General features: G+C 33.6%; 4 protein-coding genes across 4 annotated transcripts; 1 reads left to right on the top strand and 3 right to left on the bottom strand.

Moving 5' to 3' along the window:
- Positions 1–2,557: 2,557 nt before the first annotated feature.
- Positions 2,558–4,059, bottom strand: LOC139881297 (agamous-like MADS-box protein MADS9). The gene is made up of 7 exons (XM_071865798.1): positions 3,872–4,059; positions 3,698–3,764; positions 3,506–3,567; positions 3,292–3,390; positions 2,959–2,987; positions 2,854–2,897; positions 2,558–2,611 (listed from the first exon to the last, which is right to left on the bottom strand). Exons 1-7 carry the CDS (start codon positions 4,057–4,059, stop codon positions 2,558–2,560), a joined length of 543 nt encoding a protein of 180 aa, XP_071721899.1.
- A 10,758-nt stretch (positions 4,060–14,817) lies between these two features.
- On the top strand, positions 14,818–17,865 carry LOC139881296 (uncharacterized). Its single transcript, XM_071865797.1, has 6 exons — positions 14,818–15,091; positions 15,576–16,604; positions 16,753–16,892; positions 16,946–17,033; positions 17,231–17,298; positions 17,452–17,865. Exons 1-6 carry the CDS (start codon positions 14,818–14,820, stop codon positions 17,863–17,865), a joined length of 2,013 nt encoding a protein of 670 aa, XP_071721898.1.
- A 313-nt stretch (positions 17,866–18,178) lies between these two features.
- LOC139881282 (glutathione S-transferase TCHQD-like) lies at positions 18,179–19,086 on the bottom strand. The gene is made up of 2 exons (XM_071865786.1): positions 18,878–19,086; positions 18,179–18,773 (listed from the first exon to the last, which is right to left on the bottom strand). Exons 1-2 carry the CDS (start codon positions 19,084–19,086, stop codon positions 18,179–18,181), a joined length of 804 nt encoding a protein of 267 aa, XP_071721887.1.
- A 3,707-nt stretch (positions 19,087–22,793) lies between these two features.
- On the bottom strand, positions 22,794–23,396 carry LOC139881294 (uncharacterized). The gene is made up of 2 exons (XM_071865796.1): positions 23,147–23,396; positions 22,794–23,056 (listed from the first exon to the last, which is right to left on the bottom strand). The coding sequence occupies exons 1-2, from the start codon at positions 23,394–23,396 to the stop codon at positions 22,794–22,796; spliced, it is 513 nt and encodes a 170-aa protein (XP_071721897.1).
- Between the last annotated feature and the right edge of the window lie 3,613 nt (positions 23,397–27,009).

The following is a 27,009-nucleotide window of genomic DNA, read 5'->3' as shown; positions in this document are numbered from 1 at the left end:
GAACCCGATTACGAGCTTTCAAGAGAAAGATAGTGTTAGTTGCAGCTTTCAACTATATAATTTAGTGTGTTTTTACTATTTGATTTTGCTGTTATATTTAGGTTGGATGTATGTATCTGTCTGCCCATAGATTTTCATTCCATGTTTCACTTTCGTGTAATTCGTCCCGATAGTTTGATTGTTGATGAAGTTTATCGATAATACCAACAATTTTTATCTAATTTAGAGGACAAGAACTTTCATTCGAAAATTATTGTGAGTGGACACAGTCAAGCTCGATCGCATGAAATCTTATTATAAATAATATTTATCCTTTCTTATAAAAAATAAAAATAAACCACTCTTCTGGTTGACTTCAGTTAAGTTAACAATATGGATATAGCAAGACTTCTCTTTTTGGGTGACTTAACAACTTTTCTTTTGGCATTTATAGATAATAAAATTAAACTTTAATATTTTTCACTATCTTAATCGTTATTTATTTTATTTTAAATAAGCTATCGATTTCAAAACTCACAATATTTATGATATTTCGATCACTGTATGGAAAAGTGTTTGGTTGAAATTAATTAGGGATATTTAGTATTTAGTCCCTATATTTTCGTGGCAGTCTATCTAGTCCTTATCTTTATAAATAGGATGTAATACTCTACTTCAATTAATGAGAAAATCACAGTTATACTACTAATATACTGTAATGAAATTTAGTAATAAAATACCATGCATGGTGGTGAAGCTTTGGACGGTAGAGTAGAGTACATGAGCTTTTATATCAAACACATGGGTGTGTTGAATTTACTTTCCGAATCGAGCTTTCAATATCACATCTCACAAACATATACTAAGATTTTGTGGTCATATTTAAATCTAAGATTAAGGTTCGGTGACAACAAAGTGACAAATTAGGCTCGTTTGTCTCATTCACCATGCATGTGAGGAATATAAATATAAATGTTCTAGCCCACTACTAAGCCCATTTTTAACTGTAAGTTGGTTTTGATATGGTGGTTAGTAATGGAAAAATGGATCGTTCACCTTGTTTCGGGTCGTAAATTTAATGAATATTGTTTATAAACGTTAAAAAACAAGTTCCAGAAAATTAAGTTTGAATCTGCTCTCTACTATTTGCTATCTTTTACGAATAACTAGTTTATTTTTCTAAACATTTTAAAAGAAATAAAAAGAATAAAATAACAAATTTATTAAATGACTAAAATAACATATAAATATTTTTTTATATATAGTTATTAGTATTATAATTAAATGAGTTAACATTTTCTTTTTTGAATAGGGTAACTTGTTTCCATTAATTAACGGCGAGACAATATAAGTACAATCGCTATTACAGATTGAGAAAAGTGTTTTGAACATGAAAAATTTAACCGCTAAAACAATACCATTATATAAAGTAGAAATTTTGGGAAAATCGATCGATTGATTAATCAATGACTACTCATTGTTTATAGATCGTCAACAACAAATCTTTCTTACCCGAGAATAAGAAATTCATGGCGTGAAAGTCATAAAATCAATACATTCAAAGACGCGTACAAAGTTGTTTAAACGACTCGATCATATCTACTTCTCGAGACTTTCCCTAAAATTCTACTTTAACTTGAAGAAAAAGATCCAAAATTTTTGGTAAATCTCAAAACATTACAAATTACTTTATTAGTATTATAATTACATAAATTAACACAAAAACATCAATTTATTAGTATTAATAATAAATTACCAAAATACCATCAAGATCATGAACTGTTTGATTTTGGCTCAAGTTCAGCTCGTTTAATGTTCGCTATAAACAGTGGCGGAGCTAGACATTAATTTCAGGAGGTTCATTGATATAAAAATATAATTCAGGATATTTATTTTATATTCTACAACAGGTTAATTTTGTTCAACTATATATAATATAAGAGATAAATTGAGCATTTCTTAAAATTTAGGATGTTCATTTGAACATCTTAGCAGACATGTGGCTCCGCCACTGGCTATAAACGAATCGAGTTCAAATTTGGCTCAGACGATCAACAAAATTTAAATTTTGAAATTCAGCTCATTTTTAAAAGAGACGAAACTATTCCTCAGCTTTGAGCTAGTTTGCCGGTATTGAGAAAGAAACGACGACCGAATTGGGCTAACATCCGTTTGTTAATTATATCCACTGTTAATAGTGATGTGGAAATTGTGTATTATAAAAAAAACAGAGAATTCAACCAACCTAATCAAGTACATTGTAAGAAGTATATTTAATAATTAATACCCAACATCTCAACTAAATGCCCCGAAGAATAGTTCATAAAACTTGCAAGCAAACGGATTTTTCATACAAAAGAACAACACTTGATTTCCAAAGTTTTTGGAACTTAACAGAGCAACCATATAAAACTACTATAAAGTATAATTAAAAAGCTCATAATTAATTATATCTCTATCTCAAAATAGATGCAAATTTTTTAATATAATTTATATATAAAAATTTGCATCTATTTTAAGATGGAGGGAGTAACTTGATTCGTCTTGATCAGATCTCGTGTACGTTTTTAAGAGTTGATCATGTAGTCCTTTCCATCTCTTCAAGAGCAATCTTCTCCATCTCTTTTTGTAGCTACATATATATTTTCAATAACACAAAAATATCAAATTCCACTATGAAAATCAACTTACAAATCTCTGTATGGTAAAGAAATTGTTCATTGTATGTTAATTTTAAAGGTAATCAAAGCAACAACACATGTGAGTTTTGGCAAAAGACCTATTCCTAGCATAACTTTTGGCAAGGAAATTTTTTCGTGCAATAGAATTCTCAAATATATAGATTAATTAACCTAGCTACTATTAAGGACGTACCAGAGCAAAATGGAGTTGCTTATTTTTTCCTCCACGATCTTGTCCTGTCGAATCAAAGGCATGTAACTCAAATTAATATAGCTAACACATGGTACACTTACATACCAGGGGATGATAACAAATTTCGAAGGTAGCTAGATAAATGGTATAAACATGGGTTATTAGGAGAAATATTTTTTTGCTCACAATAAAGATAAACTTTATCTTAAAAAGGAAGAAGCTGAATTCCGGAGTTCAAAACTTGATTCACAGATACATTGATGTGTATTAACACCATAAATATATATTAGCTATAATTAAGAAAAACAAATAAATTAATTAGATTTCAAAATCTGCTCCTTACAATATTTCTCTGAATCTTTTACAAAGGGAAGATTTATTAATTAAATATCAAATAAGGAATTGGGAGCATTAAAAAATGAGATCGATAGTAATTGCCTGTGTTCTCGAACGCCGATGAGACCAACTTCAAGTGCTTTCTCTAAATGCATCAGCTCTGTAAGTTTCAGTGAGGATATATCTTCCCCCTTCATGTGTCTAATTATACGTTTATATATACATAAAACACAAAATAAATTGAGAACATTTAAAAACCTTCTAAAAAATAAATACATCCATATAAATATTCAGATTTGTGATATATAGATGATACCTGAGCAAGATCTCCATCGAGTCGTTTTCTGTCTTCACTCTTTCTATTTCATTCTCGAGATTCTGATAATTTATTTATAGAATTAATTTGTATGGAAAGGAAAATAGTTAGAATCATGTATATATAGTTCATGTTAATTTCTAGCAAAAAATAAAGTGGACAAAAAGATAAGTTGAGGAATTAATTAGCTACCTCATGCTTGAAATCCCACAACCTCTCACCAGATTTTTTGTGGTATTGATCCAAGACCTCGACCAAACTTGAAAACGAAAAATGCAATTAGAACCATAACCCAGAAGCCAAGAAAGAAGAATAAGATCATATATATTATTATAATATAATTGGGGAAATTAAAGATTATCATACTCGGTAGATGAGCTGGTATACTCATGCATCTTTCCAGAGTTAGCACAGACAATGAGAGAGACTTTAGCATCACACAAGACAGTGATCTCTTTAGCTTTCTTCATTATCCCATTCCTTCTGTTTGAATAAGTCACATGCCTGTTGCTCGAATTCTCTACAAACTTTATGTCAATCTTTGGCCTCCCCATCGATATTTTTTTTCCAATTAATTCTATTTTGATCGATTAGTTTCTCTCTTAAGAACCAAAGTTCAGTCCTTAATGTTTTTGTTGTTGCTTTAAGGAGAGATCGAGACCATAATTAATATTCTTGTAATTAATAACATGTTTGTAATCAGTAATTGACATTTAATTGATGTCTCCACTGCAGAGTTTTTCAGTCTTTAATATTCTAGGTTACAATACATATTGTGGAGGCAAATAAGGAAATATATTATATAGGGCACGTTGATCTGTTCCATAAATAAATAAAAGAACAAAAACTACAATTAGTCAATTACTGCCATATACATTGAAAGAAAATCTCAACTTTCACATTTAAAGCTATATATGCTTCTACAAAATTAAGATATTATACTTGCATGTATAAGTATATAAGAATCTGTTTTTATCATCTTCTTCCACACAAAAGTTACATCTACATGTTTTTTTTTTTAAAAAAAATAAATAATTGATTATTACATATATCCTTACTCTGTCAAGCTTAATCTGATACTCCCGTACTATCATTGCCTTGTCATTCCATACATCTGATTATAGTTCTACAGTACTTAGCTTTAATCGTTAACCATGCATCACTCCTGTCTCTTTGTTCTTCTTAAAGTTTCGATACATGGCTGACACAGCTTATACATATATTATTGCTCAGATTGATGACTGGTGTCAACTAGATGGAGATGAAAAGTTGTACATATAACTATTTTAGTTATTAACATGAATATTATTCTTCTTTCAAAAAGATATGTCAATTTAAATTAAAAAAAAAAAAAAAAGACATGTCAATTTTTATTAGGTAAAATGTACGTAAAAAATAACGTGGAAATACAGATCTAGAAGTAATATAGAACTTATTCGATACTTTTAGCGATTTTGATTCGTGCGTGTTAATATTACAATAAATTTGGTTTCACTTTTTTTTGGAGAATTAAATTTTATCTCATTAAATATATCCAAATATTTAAACTTCATAGTATTTTTGAAGTATTATTAGGTACTTCTTTATTTTATTTTATTTTGAAATTATTACTTACTTCTTTATTAATAGCATTATGATTAAAAAGGTTTAAATAAAAATAATAATCTATAGGGTTGGGGGTATTGCAATTGTAGGATCAGGTAAATGTATTGTACAAGCTAAATTTGGTTACTGTTGCAAATGTGGCGCTGTGTCCACTTCCCACTTTGTCTTCCCATTTTGAGGGAATTGATGAGATTTGGATTTACTCTCCCTCCTTCTACGACAATTTACAGACCAAGTGACCAACCATTGTCCCGACATAATTGTTTGCCATAAATGTGACCTTTTTTTTTTTGTTGTTGTTATGTATGTGTGTGGAAGTTTCATTATGATCAAACATAAATGGACTTAGGAGGTAAAACTACTCCTTCATCATCACATTCTATCTGTCTAATTCAGTGGTTTTATTTTTTACATAATTGGAAAGTTGATTTTGACCAATAAAATAGGATGAAGGGAGTTTTAAGTTTAGAATTTGTTAGACACCAGTTCCGCTACGCTATTAACAATTTGCTGTATCAATTCAAGACTAATCAGTGGCGGATTTAGGATTTTTAGCAATAGGAATATAGTCGGGAACAAATTCATAATCCAGTATTGAGTGGCCGTAGCCTTAAAATTTAGCTGTAACGTGAAATTTTCGATCCAATACATTATTTTGAGTTTTTAAAATGTTTATTGTGTTAATGATATAATCTATGATACCTCAAATTTGAAAAAAAAATGAAAAAAAAAAACAAAATTATTTATATTGCTAATGAATTGAGATTTGAAGTTAGTATTAAAATGAATGAAAATTTTATTTTGTAGTAAAAATATTTTAATTTAAAACAAGATAGCTAGGAAAAAATTGAGATGACATGGACTGATTATGGTAAGACTCTAAAAGTGAAAAAAAGGATAAGAGTAAAAAGATTTTAATTTCAAAATAAAAATAAGATGGCTTGAAAAAAAAATACTATTAGAACTATAGTTTGGGAATATGGCATGACTCTAAATAACTTATGACCCCCTACATATAAAAATGATACTTAGAGCATCATTGTTAAGGTCAAGTTAATCACACCAAAAGTACATATTAATTTTTTTTTTGATAGTCATTGTGAGCATATACCCTATTAGGCCTTAATAAATCCGCCCATGAAATTAATGCACATCAGATTAAAACATAACACGTCTACTCAGAAAACATTTAGTGGTTTGTGAATATATACAGGATCAGTATGGACTATTCGTGCATTACATCGCTGCCGTTAACATTATTTTGATTTTTGAGAATTAATTGTAACATAACTTTAATTAGATTTTCAAGATTCTGTGAGTAAAGAGTAAAAGAGAAGAAACTCATCTAATGTTTACGTCATAAATGTATGAAAATGCGTTCCTGACGTTCAGACTAATAAGTAATATTAGTATTAGAGTGCGTGTATATATATATAACCAATTTCATAAAATATTGATCGTAAAACTTACCAATAAATTAAGGAGATGTTTCAAGGATCTTTCTCAAGTATCTCTTCACAATGAGCAAAAAGAAAATTCATTATAAGGGACATTAAATTAAATTCTTTTATTTTGGTTACGAGAGTACGATTACCGAAACTCAATTTAAGCTAATGTACTCTTGTCTGATAGATCCATCATTCTCATCAATTTTGTAAAAAATTTCATCTCAAAGAATTTTATTTTTCTAAGATATTTCTGAACTTGAAGAAAAACCTTTTCTTGCAAGTTGCACGAATTTTTCCACCTTAAAAAAAATTAATAATATAAAGTTGTTGATGATAAAAAATTTAAATATAATAAAAATATAGTCAAAAGTCACAGTATTTCACTTGCTGAATCGTCAAGCAAAAGCATTTCACTGAAATTTTTCACGAATTTTTCCACCTTAACAAAAAATTAATAATATAAAGTTGTTGATGATAAAAAATTTAAATACAATAAAAATATAGTCAAAGTCACAGTATTTCACTTGCTGAATCGTCAAGCAAAAGCATTTCACTGAAATTTTTCATATTGAAAATATAATTTATATATATAAATTTGGTACATCCTGAAAACGATTAATATGAATATGAATTTTTAAAGACTCCTTTTCGATTTTGATATCATGATGACATCAATATTGTCGCTCAATTGATCCTCTACAAAATTTAAAAAAAAATCATCATGTAGACCTAGTTTAAAAAAATAAATAAATAAGAATGCATATTTATTTTAAAATTACTAACTAATTTTTAAAACAATAACTAATTGATAATAAATATTTAATTATAAAAAAATAATTATAACTTTTAATTTTGAAAATAATAAAATAATAAAATTAAATTAATTAAATGGGACCGGTTTGAATCTAGACAAACCAGTTTGTTTTAGACCGAATCGAATCGGTCTGATTGGATCGAATCGGTTTTTCATGCCTATTGATCATGTGGCATTTTATGTGACAAGTGTCAATTTTTCCACATCACATGTCATGTGGCATGTTAAGATTGGTCTAAAATGCCACACAATTTTTAACGATAGAGGATATAGTTATTTAGCGGAATCATCTAAGAGAAATATAATTATTCGATTTAAACTAAAAAGGATATTTTTATTGACATAATGATAGTATAAAATGTAGTTTTCCTTTTTTCAAGGCAACCACACTAATTTAAGATTTAGCACGTATTGGCACTTAAATTTCTGCAAAATCCAGCAAATGTAATTTTCTTTCTTATGAATTTACACATTTATAGTGCAATTTGAAAATTAGAAAATGAGAAAAAAATTTAAGAAGAGGAAATTAATTAGTAATAAGCGAACTTTCTTTTTCCTCTTTTGATTTATCAACATCTCTTAAAATATTCTCTTCCACCAGAAATTTCACTCATAAAAGGGTCTCGATTATGCTATTTTGATTTCTAGAGCAATATGGCTTCGGTTTTCAATTTTTTAGACCCTAGGGTCAATTTTTTTTACCTAATTTTATTATCGAGCACTAAAAAATTCATTAAGCTGTTTTTCTTTTCTCTCTTTTGTTTTGTAGAACAATATAGTTTCCTTTATTGTGTAGAGCATATTGTCGATTTTTTTCCTATTATGAATATTATTGTATTTTTTTCTGATGAATTTTTTTTTTTATGAATCTTTGTATATTGTATTGATAGATTCTAGAAAGATTGATTGATTTGAGGAGGTGATTATTGGCTGAGATAAAGTAGTAAATGAGTTTTGGCAGAATTTAAATGTGTTGTTCAACTGAAATCAGGAGGAATTTAACACAAACATATGGTTATTCATTAATTGTTTGTATCCTTTAATTCTGAACAGTTTTGTTTTTAATACAGTTATGGTCTGTGATGTTATTTGTGAATCCTGTTTGAGTTTGAGAATGCTAAGCATGGGAATAGCTTTCAATTTTTACATAAATTTTGCAACTCAACGCAGAGAGGGATAAAAGGTTTGCAATTTCCTCTTTATCACATGCGACCTCCAAATGAGTTCTTGTCTGGCTGATTTGACCCAAAATTTCTGTATCATGATGGCAATTCACTAAGAGAATGATGGTTGGGTAATTTTTAGAATCATCAAGAAGTTTGAGTTTTATGTTAACAAATGTCACCGAGCAGCCAACATCACCAAGATTATCATCGACAAAACACTTTCCCATTCTACAAGTCATTAATTAAGCAGGAACATATTTTAGTATCGTAATTGAAGCAGTTTTTTGCTACAAAATTTGTCTTCAACTACAAGTCTAGACAAAGCTTCATTGATAAATTTGTGAGCATCCAACAACGATACGTGTGATCTTGCGACCTCCTTGACGTTGTGCAATTGCTATAGGAGTTGTTGTACATCTATTATCAACGATTCAATTAGAGGTGGAAAATGAATGAATATGAGTAAATACGAATAAAAAAATAAATTGAAAAAAAAAATTGTTCATTGTTTATATATATTTTACCGTTATTAATTTTTTGTTCATTTTCATATTAACTAAAAAAATTGAAAATGAAGCTAAGCTCATCATAATTTTGAGATTAAATGAGTGTAAGAATATGAGCCAAAATGAACTATTATGTTCGTTGCATGTTTATTTTTGTTCATGAAAAAATGAACACAATATGTTCGTTCGTATTTAAAAGTGATCGAACACGAGCGTTTAATTAAACATGAGCACATTTTGTCACTTCTAAATTTCCATCGGACAATGCATAAGATACCCAACTTAGAAGTGGTATGGGCACAAACAACTCTATTACCCGGCTTCCATTATTAACCCTTGGTCTCTCCACGCCCGATACCCTAGAAAGCATCATGACCATCTGAAGAAGAGGAGTGCCACACCGAACCAAATAAGATAAAAGATGCTGATCTATCGAAAAGATAGAAGCAAACCTCTCATCACAAGGCTCGACTGTTGGCTCATAATCCAACATTAGGCTTAATATGTAAAAGGATCATAAATTATAAGTTGTCGTAGAGTTATGTCTACGAATGTGATAAGGACTAAAATGAATAATGTAGACTTTTATGTACCAATTAAGATGTTAATCGAAAATGTAGGACCTAAAGAGTAATTCTAATTTATTGATGGGCTGAATTAGATTTACGGAAACTTGGTGTGGTTCCTGGAACAGATAAATAACGGTATTTGCTTTGTTTCTTCCCATACAAGAAAAGCAATCCAGATATACCAATTATCCAGTTCTGGAAAATCACTCTAGATAACTTGAAAGAGAGATTAATCAAGGATTGACGAAGATCATAATCATGTCGAATTCCGGTACGCTTCCGCGCTTTCGTTATACTGTTGATTCTTATTGTTTGACGCAGAATTATTCCAACATCGACATCATAAGAGTTGGACAACCATCTCGAAAGGGAATGGGAGGAGCCACGCACAAAAAGGATGCCAAATGCTGCCCCACAAGCCTCTAGTGACCAGACTGGAAAAATAGAGATCAAGGAAAATAGTATTCTTACCATCAGGATTTCACAAATCACACAATCAAGTCTAAAAACCTAAAACAAGCCTAAGAGAAACTGTGCAAAGATGCAACCCTGTTTTTTCCCATCTCACGACGTGAAAGGAAGGAAAAATACAAGGTTGGCCCATGTCTGCCCAAGGTAGATAAAGGGATGAAAGTCTACTCCCTGAGACCCCGACCCTCGAAACATCATCATGCTCTTGGAAGTGGGTGTGGCACTACTCAAGCGAAAGAGTTCAAAAGATGCTGAAAAATACATTCCTCATGTTCTCAATGCCATCCAAGATTTAAAAGGACAATGCACCCCCTAATATCTAGTACTTATCCGAATGCTTACCACTAAAAAGTTTCCGCAATTTGAAGATCGAGTTGAAGAAAAGCCGTTAGTCATCCGGCTAGAAATTGAAAGCCGTTGGATGCGAACCGCCTTCGTTGACGGTGGAAGCGCTCGCAATGTCATGTACTTGCACTATTTCAAAAACTCTCCCTAGGGAAAAGCTCATCGCCCGTTGCCATGACCATTTAGTATAGATATCGTAAGTTTCGCTTGACTTCGATTTAAACTTGTGCCATTTATTGTTGTTCGCCGGTTGTAGCTATGCACCATCAAACTCGAGCGTAATATGTGGTATATCACGCTTTTAAGAAAAGCGACCCAGTCACGTCTTATTGTATGCATCTATCTATCCTTTAAAACTTTTAATTCGTGTAATTCATATGCTCATATTGTTTAATTTTGAATTTATATGCTTATGTCAATTTAGTTTATAATCTCGCATATGATTAATAATATTCAATAGAGTATATTCGATATTTATCTTTCCTGTGCTGATTTAATTTCCGCAATATTGTACTATTATAACAACATATTTTGATCCAGTGAAGGACGCTTAAGTTCTTTATTTTGACATACAAGAATTTGATCCAATTGGTGAGCATTCTCTCAAAAACTTTTTTTTTTTGAAAGTAACCCTTATATTTTAAGGCCAAAAAATATAGCTTGAAACTTCAGATGCATAGCATGCTGAAATCCAAATAGTTTTGCAAGATTTTAGTTTTTGCTTTCTCATGTAAAAGTTTTAATAATAATAATAATAATAATAATAATAAATTATATAAATTATATACTCCCTCTGTCCCAAATTGAATGTAAATATACATATAGTTTTTTTGTCCCAAAATACATGTAAATTTAACAATTTTAAGATAAAAAAACACATTCTTCCCATTTTATCCACCACCATAAATTATGCAAATTTTGCACTTAATATATAGATTAAACAACTTATTTTCAACATATAATTTTTAATTCATTTTAAAATCAAATTCTATGACTGATTATACCATATTCATCTAAAACAATACTTAGAACGCATTTGAGTAATATTTTTGGACAAATAATAAGCAGATCTCACACGAATTTTGGTCAAAGTTAGGTTGACCGCCAACTTTTTCAACACAATTTAGCATTGTACATACATCACTTATATGTTAATAATTACTAAGATTATATTTGTCAAATTACTACTTTCATCCTTGTTTCCCTAATCTATATAAAAATCCAAATATTTGTATCTAAATTGGGGAGGAGGGAATAAGATCAATATGGAAACGACGCACATAAATGAAATAATTGCGTGGAAAGCGATTCTTCAACTGTAGTATACATGCATATGAATAGAAATATTATATACTTCGTGACAATTATAACGACGCAAATCGGTTGAATCGTGGTTCAATTCGGGTCGTTCGGTTTTTCATTATTGACTCGGTTTATTGCAGCCATTAGAAGATATAATTCGGATCATTTGAAGCTTAATCCTATCCGGATTATGCCTGATCTTCCTAGATTAATTCAAGTCAAATACAAATAGGATTTCTACATTATCTTCTTAGGACTTGTTTTTACTTGGAAGATTAGAAATCAAGAGTTGATGAGTTCGGATACAACACAACTCAATCAACTTAAAACTCTATTTCTGTGTCTATATAAAGAAGTAACTTGGCTGGAAAAACTTCTTAACACTATTCACCCGAACATTGTTCACTTTTCATGCAGTTATTATTCACATGTCAGACTGCAAGGTTCTCCGACATCGTCTAAATGAAGAGCTGATTTGAGGTATTCGTAGATCTTCTTGCTTAGAGTTTCATAGGGTTGTAAAATCTACATTTACCTGTCTATTCTATAAAGATTCATATAAAAAGTGTAAACCACTACTATAACCTAAGAATTGGTTATAGTACCTGCTACTAGAGCATTGGTAAGCATAGAGTTAATCTTCTTTAAAAAGAGATCCTACAGTTGGGATTTGATTGTAGTAGACTCAACTTAAGTTTTGGGTGTAGGTGTAGTTAGTCGCGGGCTACCTAGGGAAATTCCTATTACTATCGGTCGAAGAAGTAGAGTTTGTTTTACTAGGGGTTGGAAAGCAGTATAGGTGGTGTAGTGCAGTTGAGGACTGGCTAAGAAAAATTCCAGGCTATATTTGTAACTTCAGTAATAGTGAAGCAGATGTAGGAGTTATTCTGACTCCAAACCACGTAAAAAAATTACGTGTCGTTTGCTTTCTTTACTTGCTCTGCAGTTAATTATTTCCGCCTATTGTTAAAGTAGTCGTTGTTAAAGTAGCCGATGATTAAGTATACTGTGTTGAAGTACACTCTACTTTAACATGCTGAAATTTGAATAATTGAATTAACTGTACGATTGAGAATCATATAATCATGACGGCCTAAGATTTTCAACAATGACAAGTAAAGTGAATTACTCTCAAGTCTAAGGCTACTTTCTCTAATTTCCACATAATATTACTATTGACTACTCCTTTCGTCTGCAAATAATGTTTTTTTAGTTTTTGGCACACAAAACTAGGTAAAAGATAATCAATCCTATATGGACATAAATACCCTCAACAAGCAATTTTTTTCCGATCTCTCTACTTCATCCTCTTAACTTCAAAAGACAAAAATATACTTCATCTTCTCTTGAGTTCGCCGGAGCCCGGTGGCCGGCCGCCACTCACGGCGGAGCCGCCGTCAGTCCTCGTCGGATCACGGTGATTTTATTATGGTCGACTCGTTTCAACATCCTAAACACGATGGTGAGATTAATTTTATCATATCTTGACTCGTTCGACCTAGATTTGCGGTCAAAGCTCGGTTCCGGTTCCGAATTTTTTAAACATAGCGATCTAGTTTCGATTTTCACATATGTTAAAATAGGTCCGTTTTTAAGCGTAATGATGTGTTAATCGATCGATTTGCTGGTGTAAAGAGGGAGAAATAGCTTACGAAACTTTCGTTAGCGACAGATCTGTTTTAATCCTTCAGATCTGAGTTCGTGCTGGAGGACAGAGTACCACTCGCGTTAATCCAAAGCTCGTTGGGTGATGTAGCTTCCAGTGAGGCTTCATCAAGCTACACAAACATATAATGGTCTTGTACAACTGTTATTCATCTCCACATGGCGGATCGAGGAGCTTATCGGCTACTGCCAACGAGCGTTCGACTTCGGAGAGATCGAGGAAGTAGGTGGTGCTACGATGTCGACGGAGAAGCGGTGGTGGTGTTCTGACGGCAATCCGGTTCGACGAGATCGAGTAAGGAGGAGGAGAAACTTTTGTGAAATTATGTTCAAACCTTTGTAGTTCTCTTTTGTTAAATTGCTCCCCTCTCTTTTATCTAAACTAAAATATAAAGACTTAACTGTATGTTTATATAAGGGTAAAATGAGAAAAACAACTCACTTTTAACTAAAAAAACATGTATATATCGACAAAATAAAAATTCTAAAAAAGATGTATTCACAGACGAAAGAGTAGTAATTAACTGTACATGGTATGGTCAGGAAGGGGGAAGCTAACTGTACATGGTATGGTCAGGAAGGGGGAAGCTAGCAGACATGATTGAATCCAATTATCGACTGGACTGGAAGTCTTTGTTTGAAAAAAATTCGCCTATTTCACTTCACCTGGTCTTTTTCTAATAAAACTTATTTTCATATCTGTCTATTTTTTTTTTTTTTAAGTAATATCTGTCTATTAATTTCTAGTAAACTTCGTGTTCACATAATGTAAGACAATTCCAAATCAGCTTTGTCTACGATCAAGGAAGCTATAAGTAATACGACTTTGAATCTCATGGACTTGTTAATTAATTGACATAAAAAGCTAGACAAGAAGAATTAATGTGCTAAGGGAGAAGATCGGAGACAAATTCAAATACTATACCTTTTGCTCCTTGGTACGTTTACTTCACAAAGACTTTTCAGTCGATAGATATCCTTATCCCTATCTCAAGGAGACACATTTTCTAACAATACGGCTCAACACATCTTTCTATCACGTACCACATCATATATATTGCAAAAGTTTCAACATCCTCATCAGGGTATATATTATTGACTTCATAATAGAGGTGTCTAAAAGTCAATTGTTGCAACTTTGCAAGCTCACACTCCACAACTAATTTATATCATCAAATTATATATAATTCTAACACAAACTCTAGTCCATTTCCCATAAATCTGCCAGTACTCCATTTCCTACCACACAGAACCTTGATTCTCATGACTCATCTTGTACTTTTCGAAGCAAGATTAGCCCTTACTACTTACTAACTATTTACCATCAAAAAAGGAATTTTCGATGAGACATTTTCGGTTGCTTCCTCTTATTGCCTATTTCCTAAAACTAATCGGTTTCAATTCCGTTACTTCTTCCACTAATGGTAATGAGACAGACAAAATATCCTTACTTGAATTCAAGAAGATGGTCATCGACGATCCACTTGACGCCATGTGCTCCTGGAATGAAACTAACACATTTCTGCCGGTGGTATGGACTTACATGTGGTCGACGTCACGAGAGAGTGACAGCGTTAGACCTTCGGTCAATGAAGCTCACAGGGCTCAATCTCACCGCACATAGGAATATGAGTTTTCTAAAGAGAATCAGCCTACAAAATAATAGCTTCTTTTCACATATACCTCCAGAAATTGGTTATTTGCACAGTTGCAAGTTCTAGAGTTGTACAACAACTCAATAGGAGGCTCAATTCCCCCTAATATATCAGCTTGTGTAGCCCTGGTAAATCTTCATATTGCATAAAACTATCTGGAGGGGGAAATTACTTCAACACTTGGCTACTTGCCAAACCTCGAAAAACTACTCCTTTATAATAACAATCTGACCGGAATGATTCCTCATTCTTTGGGAACATTTCTACTCTTTCTTTACTTTCAATTGGAGACAATTATCTATTCGGTGAGATCCCTAATAGCCTTGGAAATCTTAAAAATCTTACCTTTCTTGCTTGTGAAGATAATACTTTGACTGGTATCATCCACTCATCAATCTTCAATCTCACTAGTCTCATTGTTTTTGACGTCAGAGAAAACCAAATCCAAGGAAACCTTCCCTAAAATATAGGAATAACACTGGCCAATATCGAATTCCTTTCGGTTTACGAAAATAACTTTACAGGGATTATTCCTCTTTCGATATCTAATGCCTCGAATCTCAAAAAATTTCAAGTTTACCAAAACGAATTTACAGGACAAGTTCCTTCTTTCGAAAACTCACACAAGTTATGGAAGGTTTTAATCGAAAAAAATCATCTTGGCAGTGGAGGAGCAGTGGATGACTTGAATTTCCTTTACTCTTTAGCCAATGCCACCAACTTGGAGTATTTGCAACTGACCTCAAACAACTTTGGAGGCCCATTGCCATGGTGCTTTAGCAAACTCACAACTAGTCTGAGAGTGTGGACCATGCAGAAAAATCAAATATCAGGAAATATACCAACTTGGATTGGAAATTTAACCAGTTTGGAAGTACTGGCTATGTCAAACAATCCATTCTCCGGTGAAATTCCTTTTAGTATTGGAATACTTAAAAAGCTATATGTTTTGTCTATTTCAAATACTAATATCCAGGGGAACATTCCGCCTTCAATTGGTAATTTAAGTGAGCTGAATTATCTTATCTTGAGCAGTAACAATCTTCAAGGAAGCATCCCTCAAAGTCTCACTAATTTCAGAATGTTGCGCCAATTTGAACTTTCACATAATAATCTCAATGGCTCAATACCTTCTGGCCTCCTCAATTCAACTTCTTTAACAAGTTATTTCAACATCTCTATCAACAGATTGACAGGCACAATTCCTGTTGAAGTTGGGAATCTAAACCTCGGTGTGCTTGATGTCTCAGCGAATATGCTATCCGGTGAGATTCCTAGCACTTTAGGAGGTTTCATGAGCCTAGAAACCTTACACATCAACAGTAACTCTTTTCATGGTAAAATTCCTTCCTCTTTACGTTCCCTGAGAGGCCTTCAAGATATAGATTTTTCAAGTAACAATTTATCAGGTGAGATTCCTGACTTTCTTTCGAGCTTTGAATTGCATTATTTAAATTTGTCTAATAATAATTTTGAGGGCAATGTGCCAATTAAAGGGATCTTTACAAATGCAAGCGCCACTTCAGTAATGGGAAATAGTAAGCTATGTGGAGGTATACATGAATTCCTATTGCCAAGATGCAAAGCTAATGTAAACAAGAAAAAAGGCCTGTCTCATAGAAAGAAACTGCTAGTCTCTGTAACTTTAGGAATTTTGGGAGTACTTTTAATGAGCTTATGCTTGTTAACTGTTCTATTTAGAAAGAAAAGAAGCCAACACGCTTCCAAAAATTCAGGGGCACTCATTTCAAAAGGTGTCATACAAAAACATCATTGAAGCAACTAGAGGGCTTTCCTCCACAAATTTAGTTGGAGTCGGAAGCTTTGGATCAGTGTATAAAGTAATTTTAGATCAAGAGACAGTTGCTGTGAAGGTATTTGATGTCTCATGCAGGGGAGCATCATGAAGTTTATTGTGGAATGTGAAGCTCTGAGAAACATCAGACATCGAAATCTTGTTAAAGTAGTAACTGCTTGTTCAGGTTCGTGGAAATGATTTTAAGGCTCTTCTTTACGAGTTCATGGTGAATGGAAGCTTGGAAAATTGGTTATATCCACCAATATTGTTGGGATGAATGGTGTTGATGTCAAACCAAAGAGTCTAAACCTACTTCAAAGAGTAAGCATTGCCATTGATGTTGCTTGTGCCATTGAATATCTTCATCATCTTGTGAACCAGTTGTGGTTCATTCTGATCTGAAGCCAAGCAATGTCCTTCTCGATGAAGATATGACAGGGCATGTAGGGGTTGGCGAAGCTATTATCAGCTGACATTCAAAATTCTACCTGGAATTTTTCAAGCTCTTTTGGATTCAGAGGAACAGTTGGTTATGTTCCGCCAGGTATGCACACTTTTCCTTATTTTCCCTTCCTATTTTATTCTCTTATGTTTGTTTGTAGCTTCAAAAGGTATTCATATTTTGTGTAGAATATGGCATAGGGAATGAAGTGTCAATATATGGTGAAGTTTACAGCTACGGAATCCTATTGCTGGAGTTGTTTACCAGAAAGAGACCGACTATTGAAATGTTTAAGGAAGGTCTAAGCCTCCACTCATATGTTTTGACTGCTTTGCCTAAAAAGGTGGCTCAGATATCAGATCCTATTATTGTTCAAGAGATAAGCAACGACTCTAACATGAGTGAAGCTCTGGAATCCATTATTTCAATTTTTAGAGTTGGAATTGGTTGTTCGGTTGAATTGGCAAGTGCGAGGATGAATATGGTTGACGTTGTTGCTGAGCTTTGTTCTATCAGAAACAAACTTTGTGCAAGACAACAATCTCAACCAAGACAAGCTAGGACTACCACATAGTCGGGAGCCAATTACCTGCTTTAATTTTCCACCTGAGTTTCCGACTTAAATATTGCGCATTGACCTTCAAAAAAAATTTACTGTACCATTTACCTCATTATGTGTTTGTGAAAGTGGGCAAGTACAAGTTATATATATATATCTCAAAATGCCATTCAAATGGACATCGACTGAACCGAATCTGAAAACGTGTTCCTATTTCAAGCACAAACCAATCAAAATTGTTTGCAGACCAAAACTTTTCACAAAAATTGTAATTTGATGATTCACAGTATCGAAAAATATTCAAGCTCTGTATGTATTGTCTATTGGATCAATATCTCTTCAACATACTTCGCATGCGAACTGCACACCAAGTTCTCATCAGCGTTTTATACCTTCTCCAGCCATCAAAGTACTTTCCTATCACTTTCTTGTAACTAAGCCTTTGCTGCACCATAATCCAGTACGCGGCTATGTTCTGTCTACTACCAATGTATTCATCTTCGAGCTTCAAAAGAACCAAACGAGCTAGAACCGGAATCAGCATGACATCGGCCATGGTGAATTCTTCTCCGGCTAGATATTTTGTTTCCCCCAGTCTTTTATTAACTTCGTCGAGAAGTCTGACTAGATGCTCTTTGCTACGTCTCAAGACATTAGGGTCTTTCAACGTGTCGTCGGTTTCATAGGCTTCTTTCAGCTTACGATGATAAGCACTTGCTAAATCAGGAGATTCCGACATCCGAGCAATCAGCAAGCGTCTCAAGAACTTAAAAACGACGAGTCGGTACTTATCCGAAGTGTGGGAAAGAGTGAAATACTTGGGGTTCCACTCTTGTATCTTGTGCATCCATTGGAGTACTTGTCCACCACTAAAAGTCATATCATCAGCACAACATGACACGACAGCGATTTTTTCTATGTACCTGTAAATATTGAATATCATTTCAAAATCTTCTCTATACCAGAAGTTCAAAACAGTTTAAATGTCATATATATGGCACACTAGGGAAAAAGGGTGTAGGGTTACTGGATAATCTCTACGGTGTCGAAAATGATATGAGAACCATTCTGGAATAGAGGGAGCCTGGCACTCGGATTCTTTCGAAAAAACGAGGCGTTGAAGTTCTGGCCTAGAAGAGGGTTGAGACGGTGTGATGTGTAGTCAACTCCTTTTTCCTCTAAAGCAAGTCTGACCTTTTGGCTGTCCAAAGAATATGGATGATGATACAGCTGCATGATTTTAGCATCCAATGAATCTCTGCTAATTGCCGATAGCTTTCGGTGCCAACAAAGTTCTGTAGCTGGATTTGGCAGAGGGGGCAGTCAATATCTCTATTTGACAAGAGATTTTTACCAGAGCTTATAAAAATTATAAACAAAGTTTCACAGAAGTTAGGAAAGAAGATTAACTAGATAGCATAGTAAGACAGAAACCCAAACCAAGATTTTTCCAATGAAAATAGACAACTAGCACAAAAATAGAATCCAGTCTAGATGAATATGATATATAGGAAGTTTCGATTAGTAGAATCTTGATTTCAACAACAATTGAGAATTAATCAATGAACAGAATTAGTATCCTTTTTCATCTTTATCTGGGAAGTACTGTATTATATGAAGGGTATATCACCAATTCACCATGCATGTGTTCATCAGTAGTTTTGCAGTAATCAAAGATGTCAACTTTGCTTATAAAAAGATGTTAACTTTCCAAATCCAGAAATCCCAAAAAGAAAACAGAAAGGAAACATATATTAGCTAATTCAAGAAAGTTAATTAATTAACAAAGAGATTACTTACAGTGAAAGCAGGAATCGACCCAGATTAGTGAAAGTAAGTTCTAGTGTTTGATGATGATGGAATTCCAGTGTTGTGGAGGTTAAGGTACGAAAAAGTTCAATCTTTTAACTAATTTTTCGATGAAGAAGAAAGAAAAAACAATAATTAACAATGTAATAATTATAATAAAAATGCTTCCAAATGGAAAGTGCCACTCAGACAGCACATTACAGTACCAAGTTAATATTCTTACTCGCTAAGGATGTCGAGTGAGATCGACGCGTTTACTTTCTTTGTCTAGTAGTAGTCGTTGACAATAGTCAATGGGATTCTCTACAAGTCACAAGTGTCACTCTCAATGTCAAATGCTTCCAGTTTGTCCTTACCGGTTTAAGATCGAATCGCCGGTTCATTGTTTTAATATTTAACCGAACCGAATCAAGACACACTGTACATCTATGAAGCCTGAGACAGGTCCTGATTCGGGAGGAGACCAGATGAAGAAACGGCAAAATTTAAAAACCAGGCCGGACGAATATAATTTTAATATTTAGTTTTTTCAAAATAATAAATAAAAGAAAATAATAACTTATTATTAATAATAAAAAATTACTTATAATTAATAATAAAAAGTTTTATTATAAGAACTTACTAATAAAGTGTTTATCATTATTATGATATCTAGCATTAACGAAATCGTTAATTTATTAACCGTGTTTATATATATAGCATGAAAAAAATACAATAAATTAACACTCGAGTTTTTCTCTTCCATTTTTTTAATATTCACCGTGTACTTGAAATGTCCACATCCGCACATCTCACAATTTTCAAACTTCCTAATTAAATTTTTAATTTTAATTAATTTTTATTTATTTTTCCACTTTTATTATTCCTAATTCAAACATATATATAAATACATCATATATTATTTTAGATAGATTTTATTGTTAAAGCTTTTTATTTTATTTTTTAGTGAACCAAACAATTTTATTCGTCCAATGGTATACAACCGTATATACAAACTTAAAACCCTCAATTTCCACAAAATATAACGGCTAAACTACTTACAAAACCCAACGACCAAGTATTTCCTCCAACAGATTTCCCTTACAACAGTATGATAAAACAATCGACTCCCTAATATTGTTAATCACAGCATGCACACTACAACTCCTTTACTGAAAAATCAACAAATTCCTAATATTCAATACAAAATAAACCAAAACAGTAAACAAAAGACGACGAAAAATAGCGAGCTTTGATTTCCCTATAGTCCTCCTTGAGAACCAGTCAACTTCACGCTTCCAGTTTAATGGCCGACGATAAATATTCACAATTGACATTAAAGCACACCATAGCAAAGTAGAGAAACTACATGAAAATAAAAGATGCTCCATAGCTTCCTTTTCCTGGCCACAAAAGCAACATATTGCATCCGAACAAAGACCCCATTTACAAGTCGTGTTTTAATAGCTAAACGACCTCGAACAGCCAGCCACAAAATAAATTGATGTATCGCCGGTGGACCAGCCCCCCAAACAAGATGATACCAACTCACCTTATCATGCTTATTCCTAATAGTCTCATAACCTGATGAAATAGAATACCGACCAGATGGATGACCCATCCAAACAATCATGTCCGAACTACTCAAGACTGAGCATTTCTGGACAACCTCCCAAGCTTCAGCTATGGTCGCATTAGCTGAAATTAGCAGCTTCCACTGATCAGAATCCCAAAGCTTAGCCACTGTGGCCTCTCTTTTCACATCAGCATCGGAAACCAGTAAGCCAGGAAAAATGTCACTCAAAGCCCAACCATCAATCCAAGGATCGTACCAAAATGACATTCCTTTTTCCACCCCAGTGATATAGCGATAAAAAGGTTTAAACACAGCTCGAAGCTTTAGCAACGACCCAACGTAGCGCTCGTATCAGGTGGTTTGCGGACACCCTGATAACTCAGCTTCTTTAACTTTGTTTGTGTCACCCATATAGCCCCAAAAGACTGCTTAACTATGAGAACCTGCCATATTTATTTACCCACTGCAGCTGTATTCCATTTCTGCAAATCAAATATACCTAATCCTCCTTCTCTTTTCAGAAAGCACACTTCTTTTCAAGCAACATGACTCTTCCTCGACCCCTCAGCTCCCACCCATAAAAAGGATCTACATAACCCATCAATCTGCTTTATTACTGCCTTCGGAATCAACAACGAGAGGCACTAATAAATCTGCATATTCCTTAAAACAGACAAGAGTAACTGAAGGCGACCAACATAAGATAGAGAGTGCACAGCCCAACCAGATACAATTTCTACTACCTCACCACAATATTCCTTTTGAAAAAAATGTTGAAACTAAAGGGACACCTAGATATTTTACAGGTAAAAGACTTTCTTTAAAACCATTATAACGAATCAGTTGTTGACGCAAAACAGGATCACCAACACTCAAAAAAATTGAATTTTTGTCCTCATTAACTTGTAAACTAAATATAGCAGCAAATCTAATTGTTCTTTCAACCATAAAAATAGATCGCACCTCCCCTTTACAAAATAGAAACAGGTCATCCGCAAAGCACAAATGGTTCAAACAAAACTCATTACAATCTCTATGATATTGAAAGAAAGGAGGCAGACACTTCAACAACCGAGAGAAATATTCCATAATTATAATAAATAGCAACGGTGACATTGGGTCACCCTATCGTAATCCCTGTTTTCCTTCAAAAAAATCCTTCCAAACTACCATTTATCATCAATGAATAAGTAACACTACGGACACAAGACATTATCCCGCCAATAAACCGACTCGAAAAATGCAAAGCTAATAACACTTCCTCTACAATCCCACTAGACAGAATCATATGTCTTCCTCAAATCAATCTTACAAGCACACATGAAATCACCCAATTGCTTATGATACCCTCTAACTAGTTCATGAGCCACCAACACATTATCAATTATAGAACGACTAGCCACAAAAGCAGATTGGAGGGGACTTAAGGGAAGGAAGTAACTTAGATAAGCGGCCTATAATCACCTTTGAATGACTTTATAGACAATGGTACAACTTGCAATCGATTGATAATCTCGCAACCCTTGGGGATCCGAGCACTTGGGAATGATCGTCAAAACAGACGAACTGAATTGCTTCACTATTTTGCCAGTGCAAAGAATGAATGGACAGCCTCCAACACAGCAGGTCCGACCAACTGCCAATTGCTCTTAAAGAAGAAAGCATTAAACCCATCGACACCCGGTGCCTTGTTATTATTAATGTCATATAGAGCATGATAAATGTTTGCATCTGTCACCTCTCCACACAACTGACCTGCATCCTCCTCCAACAAAATAGGACCTCGAGACACGATATCAGGCAATAAATGAGACCGCCCATGGTTATTAGTACCGAATAAATCTTGGTAAAACAGTTATATGTGTTCACTTATTGTATCCTGGCAAGTTGAAATAGAACCATCGAGAAGGCGCAAACTCGTAATGGAATTACATGCATTTCGAATACGTATCGAGTTATGGAAAAAAGACGTATTATCATCTCCTTCCCTCATCCACATTACTCTTGACTTTTGGCAAAAGAAATCTCGCTCTTGTAAAAGTAACTCCTTATATGCAATAACAAAAGCACACTCCTCATATAATAATTCAGCATTGCAAGGGTCTACCTGAACCTTCTTTTGAACCTCATGGACATGAGACCTCAACATTTCAACCCGTTGGGAAATATTTGAAAACTCCATACTGTTAAGCTTTTTGAATCGCCAATCGTACATTTTTATGTTTCAACGATAATTGATGCATAGAATTCCCTTGAACCGGTAAACTCCAAGCATGCCGCACCAACTTATCAAAAGAAGGGCGTTTACTCCACAAATTAAAGAACCGAAAGGACTTCTTCTTTCCCCTCTGAAACACCTTAATGTGTATAACAAGCAGACTATGATCAGATATCCCACGACCAAGAACATCATAGTAAATTCCGTTAAACAAATCAGTAGCTGCCAGGTTCAATAAACATCAGTCCAGTTTGTCCCAAGAACTTCTGCATCCTGATTATTCGACCAAGTATACCAATTCTCTTGAGCCACCATATGAAGTAGACTAGTCGACCAAAGGCAATCCTGCAACTTCTCCTCCTTATTCAACATAACATTGAAGTCCCCTTGTATTATCTAAGGACCATCCACAGTAGAACCAAATGAACAAAGAGCAGCCACACAACGCGCTCCTTCCCTCAACATCATTATAAGTATATACTACTGTCCAATAGAAACTAACCGTCCCCACACCCAAACGACAATCCATTGATCTCCCACCTCCAAAACTTGTAAAGAAGCATGCATTAAATTAAAAGCAATCCATACTCTTCCTAGACGAAAATGTGAGTTACTATGTACTAACCTCCAACCATATAAATGAACACCATCCCAAATTCTTTCAGTATTATGACTTTGTACGCGAATCTCTAAAATTCCACAAGCTATCAACTTTTGCTTAACAATTAGCTGCTTGACCTTTGATTGTTTAGAGGGGCAATTAAGTACCCTCACATTCCAAGAGCCTATAATCATTTATCAGGGGGTTTACCCGACTTACTCGGTCCCTCCCTAACACTCCCTTCTGACATTGATAAGGCCAGAAAATGAGCATCCGCCTCAACAGAACCCAAAATAGCCCAAGGAGTACCAACAACATGGGAAGTTGACTTAGGAGGCTTAGTACTTGTCTTCTTTTGATTCTTACTAGCTTTACCTTTACCTCGAACAGGAGGAGCCTGCTGCCAGACTACCGTCTCCTTTGCCTTTCCGTTAACATCAACATGCCTCTTGAAGAGCTAGAAGATGACACAACAATCACATGCACACTCTCAACACCAGACCTAATATCAGTAGTACCTAAAGACGGACTATCATGCTTCTAAGCAATATCAACCGGAACTTGAGCCTGCTTCGGATGCCAAACTGGAAGAGCTACCTTGCACTGTTGAGCAAGATGTCCTGACTTATGGCAACGAGAACACATTTGAGGAATCCATTCATAGAACACCTCCAGATGAAAACGCCTACCACACTCATCCTCCAGAATAACAGAATCTGGAAATGGCCCTGCCACCTCTATCTCTACTGACATACGAGCATATCCTAACCTAGACTGAGCTTTTGTACATTCATCAATCATTACTGGCATTCCCAAACAACTCCTAATTTTACTAAACATCTTCTCATCCTAAAATACCAGAGGTAATTGAGGAAACTGAACCCAAATGAGAACTCGAGTCACCTTCTCTAGCTTATAATGCATAGAAGCATACCATTCTTTAAGCAATAGTGGCCTTCGATTAAAAGAAAGAGGGCCATCATTTAGAGCACCAACCTTACCCTCATCCGAATCAAAGTTAATAAAAAATAAGTTCTCCTTGATCAAGTGAACCGACACCAAGCCAAACTTCACCCATCTATTCATCAAAAAATTCTTAAACTTCATAAACCCAGGCCTATCCCCAAAAATTGAACCAATCAGAGCATTCTTCCACTTATTTGCACTTTTTGCCACATCTGCAGTTTTGAATTTCACAATCTTCACTCCATTTTCCAAAGTCGGCGAAATGAAATGTAACACACGATCATCAGACTTCGATCTATTGGAACCAAACAAGGAAGCATGAGACTTGAGAATTCTATCACCCCTCTGATTATTAACTACCGGAATCAGACTTTCCAAGTCAATTGAATCAACAACCCTATCAATCTTCATTACGTCTGAAGAAATACCAGTAACAGAATCCATCCCCAACTAAACAAAAGACACATCAACACTTACCAATTGAGAAAATCCACCCTTATGTGAACGCAAAGAACCTGACATCGACCCTCCTCCGTCAAAGGAGATCGGCTGCGACAAGATCGCTAGGCACAGAGAGAGAGAGAACGACAAAGAGAAAAAGCGACATCAGAGAGTTTTTTCTTAAAATTCAAATAATAAATGTGAGTTATATTTAAATTATTCAAAAAAAGAAGGAAAAAAATTTCTAACTCATATATAATATAACAGTCTAAATTATAAAATATAATAAACTAATTAATTATATATTTAATTTTTTTAAATATCTATTTAAATAAATTTTAAAAAATTATACATTCACATACGACATACGGACCTCTGATTAAATAAGTACATCTATATTTCAAGTCCATATAAATATTAATTGAGTTGTTCTAATTGTAAAATTTATTATCGAAATTCAATACATGAATTTTTATTGACAAATTAAAATTTGCACATATTTTTTCTTATTTATCATTTAAAAAATTATTTCTAATCAAGTTATAATGCACTATTTTTTTCCAACATATTAATTAAACTTTTTATTTTTAATCAAAATCCCATCATATTTTTTTTTCTATACTCATTCTTCCTAATTAAAACAACCATATATATAAATTCATCATATACTATTTTATAGTTAAATCATATAGTTAATTTTTAAATTAAATTATATTACCGTCAGTGGTGAAGCCACGCGAACACCCAAGCATTTAGGAAAAAAAATATACTAATTAATATAAATATTTTTAGGTTAATAAAAGTTAATAAATCATGATTTTTCTCTAAATACTCAAATATATATATATATATTGTAAGATTTTATTAATATCTTGAAAGTCTCTTAATCCATTGAAGTTATTAAGGTTAATTTATCAACTTTTTGATAAAAAAAATTTACTCCTTATTCATTAGTATTTAAAAATTTTGAACACTCAGCAACCGGACATATGTGAATAAGTGTCAAAATTTAAAATGTAAGTGTTATTATTCACAGGATCATGATGAAATCAAATCTTCAAACACATTAAAAAAAAATTGAACACCCAAAACATTTTTTCTAGCGCCCCTGATTACCGTCCGGGACCTAGCTAGTCAGTAACAAACAAAAGCACTAACGTTAAGGGTGGTCATATATAGAGACCGTTGTCATGAAACATGATGAAGATGAAATAAATTGTATAGTGAAATTACTTAAAAGGTTAAAATGAAAATGGAGGGTAATTAATTTATCATTTAATAAATAGATTGTATAATCTCCTATTCTTTATTGATTTATTTTTCTGGAAAATTATATGGTTGTTGATGTGGAAAAATTTTACACATCGAATGATACGTGGCACTATGAGTGGGTGATGAGGGTGACTAGGCACTATATGATCGAACTTCCTGGTATCGGATAAACGTAAGGTTAAATTAGGAGTATAAATTCTTCCTAAAGACGCGTGGGGCACACTTGTGCTGCAATATGAAGGTTCCGTAATGGTTCCACAGTGGTGAAAACCAGTTCGTATCAGAAGTATATTATTT

Source organism: Rutidosis leptorrhynchoides, unplaced genomic scaffold, assembly GCF_046630445.1.
Source record: "Rutidosis leptorrhynchoides isolate AG116_Rl617_1_P2 unplaced genomic scaffold, CSIRO_AGI_Rlap_v1 contig14, whole genome shotgun sequence".
Lineage (NCBI taxonomy): Eukaryota > Viridiplantae > Streptophyta > Magnoliopsida > Asterales > Asteraceae > Rutidosis > Rutidosis leptorrhynchoides.
This window is presented reverse-complemented; position numbering and strand designations above follow the sequence as displayed.

Coding starts and splice junctions, on each gene's coding strand:
- LOC139881297 (XM_071865798.1), bottom strand. CDS start 4,059: ATGGGGAGGCCAAAGATTGACATAAAGTTTGTAGAGAATTCGAGCAAC. Junction 3,568..3,697: donor TGTGGGATTTCAAGCATGAG/GTAGCTAATTAA, acceptor ATAAATTATCAG/AATCTCGAGAATGAAATAGA. Junction 2,988..3,291: donor ATCGGCGTTCGAGAACACAG/GCAATTACTATC, acceptor CCATTTATCTAG/CTACCTTCGAAATTTGTTAT.
- LOC139881296 (XM_071865797.1), top strand. CDS start 14,818: ATGGTAATGAGACAGACAAAATATCCTTACTTGAATTCAAGAAGATGG. Junction 16,893..16,945: donor GCTTTGGATCAGTGTATAAA/GTAATTTTAGAT, acceptor TGTCTCATGCAG/GGGAGCATCATGAAGTTTAT. Junction 17,299..17,451: donor ATATGACAGGGCATGTAGGG/GTTGGCGAAGCT, acceptor GTTTGTTTGTAG/CTTCAAAAGGTATTCATATT.
- LOC139881282 (XM_071865786.1), bottom strand. CDS start 19,086: ATGCAGCTGTATCATCATCCATATTCTTTGGACAGCCAAAAGGTCAGA. Junction 18,774..18,877: donor GACACCGTAGAGATTATCCA/GTAACCCTACAC, acceptor CAATATTTACAG/GTACATAGAAAAAATCGCTG.
- LOC139881294 (XM_071865796.1), bottom strand. CDS start 23,396: ATGGAGTTTTCAAATATTTCCCAACGGGTTGAAATGTTGAGGTCTCAT. Junction 23,057..23,146: donor GATACGTATTCGAAATGCAT/GTAATTCCATTA, acceptor TGTTTTACCAAG/ATTTATTCGGTACTAATAAC.